The 2,688-nt window shown below is 69.0% G+C and overlaps 1 protein-coding gene across 1 annotated transcript in view; it reads right to left on the reverse strand.

Moving 5' to 3' along the window:
- Positions 1 to 2,624: 2,624 nt before the first annotated feature.
- Positions 2,625 to 2,688, reverse strand: part of LOC144676204 (inhibitor of growth protein 4) — a gene marked incomplete at its 5' end in the record, with an annotated part of 13,869 nt that continues 13,805 nt past the window's right edge. The window contains one exon of the mRNA XM_078536691.1: positions 2,625 to 2,685. Within this exon, the coding sequence (XP_078392817.1) occupies positions 2,646 to 2,685 (40 nt within the window). The remainder of the gene's footprint in view (positions 2,686 to 2,688) is intronic.

Raw genomic sequence — 2,688 nt, forward strand, 5'->3', positions numbered from 1 at the left:
TAACCGAGGGGGGATACGGAGACCGGAACTGTACACGGTGCTCCGAGTGCGGTCTAACCGAGGGGGATACGGAGACCGGAACTGTGCACGGTGCTCCGAGTGTGGTCTAACCGAGGGGGATACAGAGACCGGAACTGTGCACGGTGCTCCGAGTGTGGTCTAACCGAGGGGGATACAGAGACCGGAACTGTGCACGGTGCTCCGAGTGTGGTCTAACCGAGGGGGATACGGAGACCGGAACTGTGTACGGTGCTCCGAGTGTGGTCTAACCGAGGGGATACGGAGAGCGGAACTGTGCACGGTGCTCCGAGTGTGGTCTAACCGAGGGGATACGGAGAGCGGAACTGCGCACGGTGCTCCGAGTGTGGTCTAACCGAGGGGGTACGGAGACCGGGACTGTGCACGGTGCTCCGAGTGTGGTCTAACCGAGAGGGATATGGAGACAGGGAACTGTGCACGGTGCTCCGAGTGTGGTCTAACCGAGGGGGGATACGGAGACCGGAACTGTGCACGGTGCTCCGAGTGTGGTCTAACCGAGGGGGATACGGAGAGCGGAACTGTGCACGGTGCTCCGAGTGTGGTCTAACCGAGGGGGATACGGAGACCGGAACTGTGCACGGTGCTCCGAGTGTGGTCTAACCGAGGGGATACGGAGAGCGGAACTGTGCACGGTGCTCCGAGTGTGGTCTAACCGAGGGGATACGGAGAGCGGAACTGCGCACGGTGCTCCGAGTGTGGTCTAACCGAGGGGGTACGGAGACCGGGACTGTGCACGGTGCTCCGAGTGTGGTCTAACCGAGAGGGATATGGAGACAGGGAACTGTGCACGGTGCTCCGAGTGTGGTCTAACCGAGGGGGGATACGGAGACCGGAACTGTGCACGGTGCTCCGAGTGTGGTCTAACCGAGGGGGGATACGGAGAGCGGAACTGTGCACGGTGCTCCGAGTGTGGTCTAACCGAGGGGGATACGGAGACCGGAACTGTGCACGGTGCTCCGAGTGTGGTCTAACCGAGGGGGATACGGAGACCGGAACTGTGCACGGTGCTCCGAGTGTGGTCTAACCGAGGGGATACGGAGAGCGGAACTGCGCACGGTGCTCCGAGTGTGGTCTAACCGAGAGGGATACGGAGACCGGAACCGTGCACGGTGCTCCGAGTGTGGTCTAACCGAGGGGGGATACGGAGACAGGGAACTGTGCACGGTGCTCCGAGTGTGGTCTAACCGAGGGGGAGACGGAGACCGGAACTGTGCACGGTGCTCCGAGTGCGGTCTAACCGAGGGGGATACGGAGACCGCAACTGGGGTATGTACCTCCCCTTCCCCAAGGCGTTAGAATGAACAGTCCAGCGTGTGTCCTGAGATGTTTATGAAGGAAGGAACGGTGCTGTTTCCGGAGCAGAGTTCTCAGACAGGGGCCGGGATCGCTGTGAGATGGCGGTGACCTGGCAGGCAGTGCGCTGTGGAGTCTCGGGAAGGGCCGGGTGTCCTGAGGTCCGTGGGGGGAGGAGGGGAGGGGGTGGGGGAGAGAGGGGGAGGTTGTGCGTATCGTGGGGAAGGCTACGGGGGAGGGGGGCGAACCTCCCTCTCCGCCCCACCTCAGGTTGGCCCCCTCGGGTGTGAGGCTGGTCGACGGCGGGTGAGGGGATGGACGGGCAGCATGTGCCACGTTTCTGGAAGACAGGGACATGTGCATGTCTTCTGGGGGGGGCGGCGAGGGGAGGGGGAGGGGGCGGCGAGGGGAGGGGGAGGGGGGGGCGAGGGGAGGGGGTGGGGGCGGCGAGGGGAGGGGGCGGCGAGGGGGGTAGGATGGCGGCGAGGGGAGGGGGAGGCGAGAGGGGGTGGGAGGGGCTGGCGAGGGGAGCGGGCGGCGAGGGGAGGGGGAGGCGAGGGGGGTAGGGAGGGGAGGGGGCGGCGAGGGGGGTGGGAGGGGCTGGCGAGGGGAGCGGGCGGCGAGGGGAGGGGGAGGCGAGGGGGGTAGGGAGGGGAGGGGGCGGCGAGGGGGGTACGGAGGGGAGGGGGCGGCGAGGGGGGTACGGAGGGGAGGGGGCGGCGAGGGGGGTAGGGAGGGGAGGGGGCGGCGAGGGGGGTAGGGAGGGGAGGGGGGTAGGGAGGGGAGGGGGCGGCGAGGGGGGTACGGAGGGGAGGGGGCGGCGAGGGGAGGGGGAGGCGAGGGGGGTAGGGAGGGGAGGGGGCGGCGAGGGGGGTAGGGAGGGGAGGGGGCGGCGAGGGGGGTAGGGAGGGGAGGGGGCGGCGAGGGGAGGGGGCGGCAAGGGGGGTAGGGAGGGGAGGGGGCGGCGAGGGGGGTAGGGAGGGGAGGGGGCGGCGAGGTGGGTAGGGAGGGGAGGGGGCGGCGAGGGGGGTAGGGAGGGGAGGGGGCGGCGAGGGGGGTAGGGAGGGGAGGGGGCGGCGAGGGGAGGGGGAGGTGAGGGGGCGGCGAGGTGGGTAGGGAGGGGAGGGGGCGGCGAGGGGGGTAGGGAGGGGAGGGGGCGGCGAGGTGGGTAGGGAGGGGAGGGGGCGGCGAGGTGGGTAGGGAGGGGAGGGGGCGGCGAGGGGGGTAGGGAGGGGAGGGGGCGGCGAGGGGAGGGGGAGGTGAGGGGGGGGTAGGATGGGGAGGGGGAGGCGAGTGGGCGGTCTCTCCTCGCGTTACTTCTTCTTGCGTTCCTGTGAACAGCGAGGGCAAAACCTA

This window comes from Cetorhinus maximus, unplaced genomic scaffold, assembly GCF_964194155.1.
Source record: "Cetorhinus maximus unplaced genomic scaffold, sCetMax3.hap1.1 HAP1_SCAFFOLD_1420, whole genome shotgun sequence".
Lineage (NCBI taxonomy): Eukaryota > Metazoa > Chordata > Chondrichthyes > Lamniformes > Cetorhinidae > Cetorhinus > Cetorhinus maximus.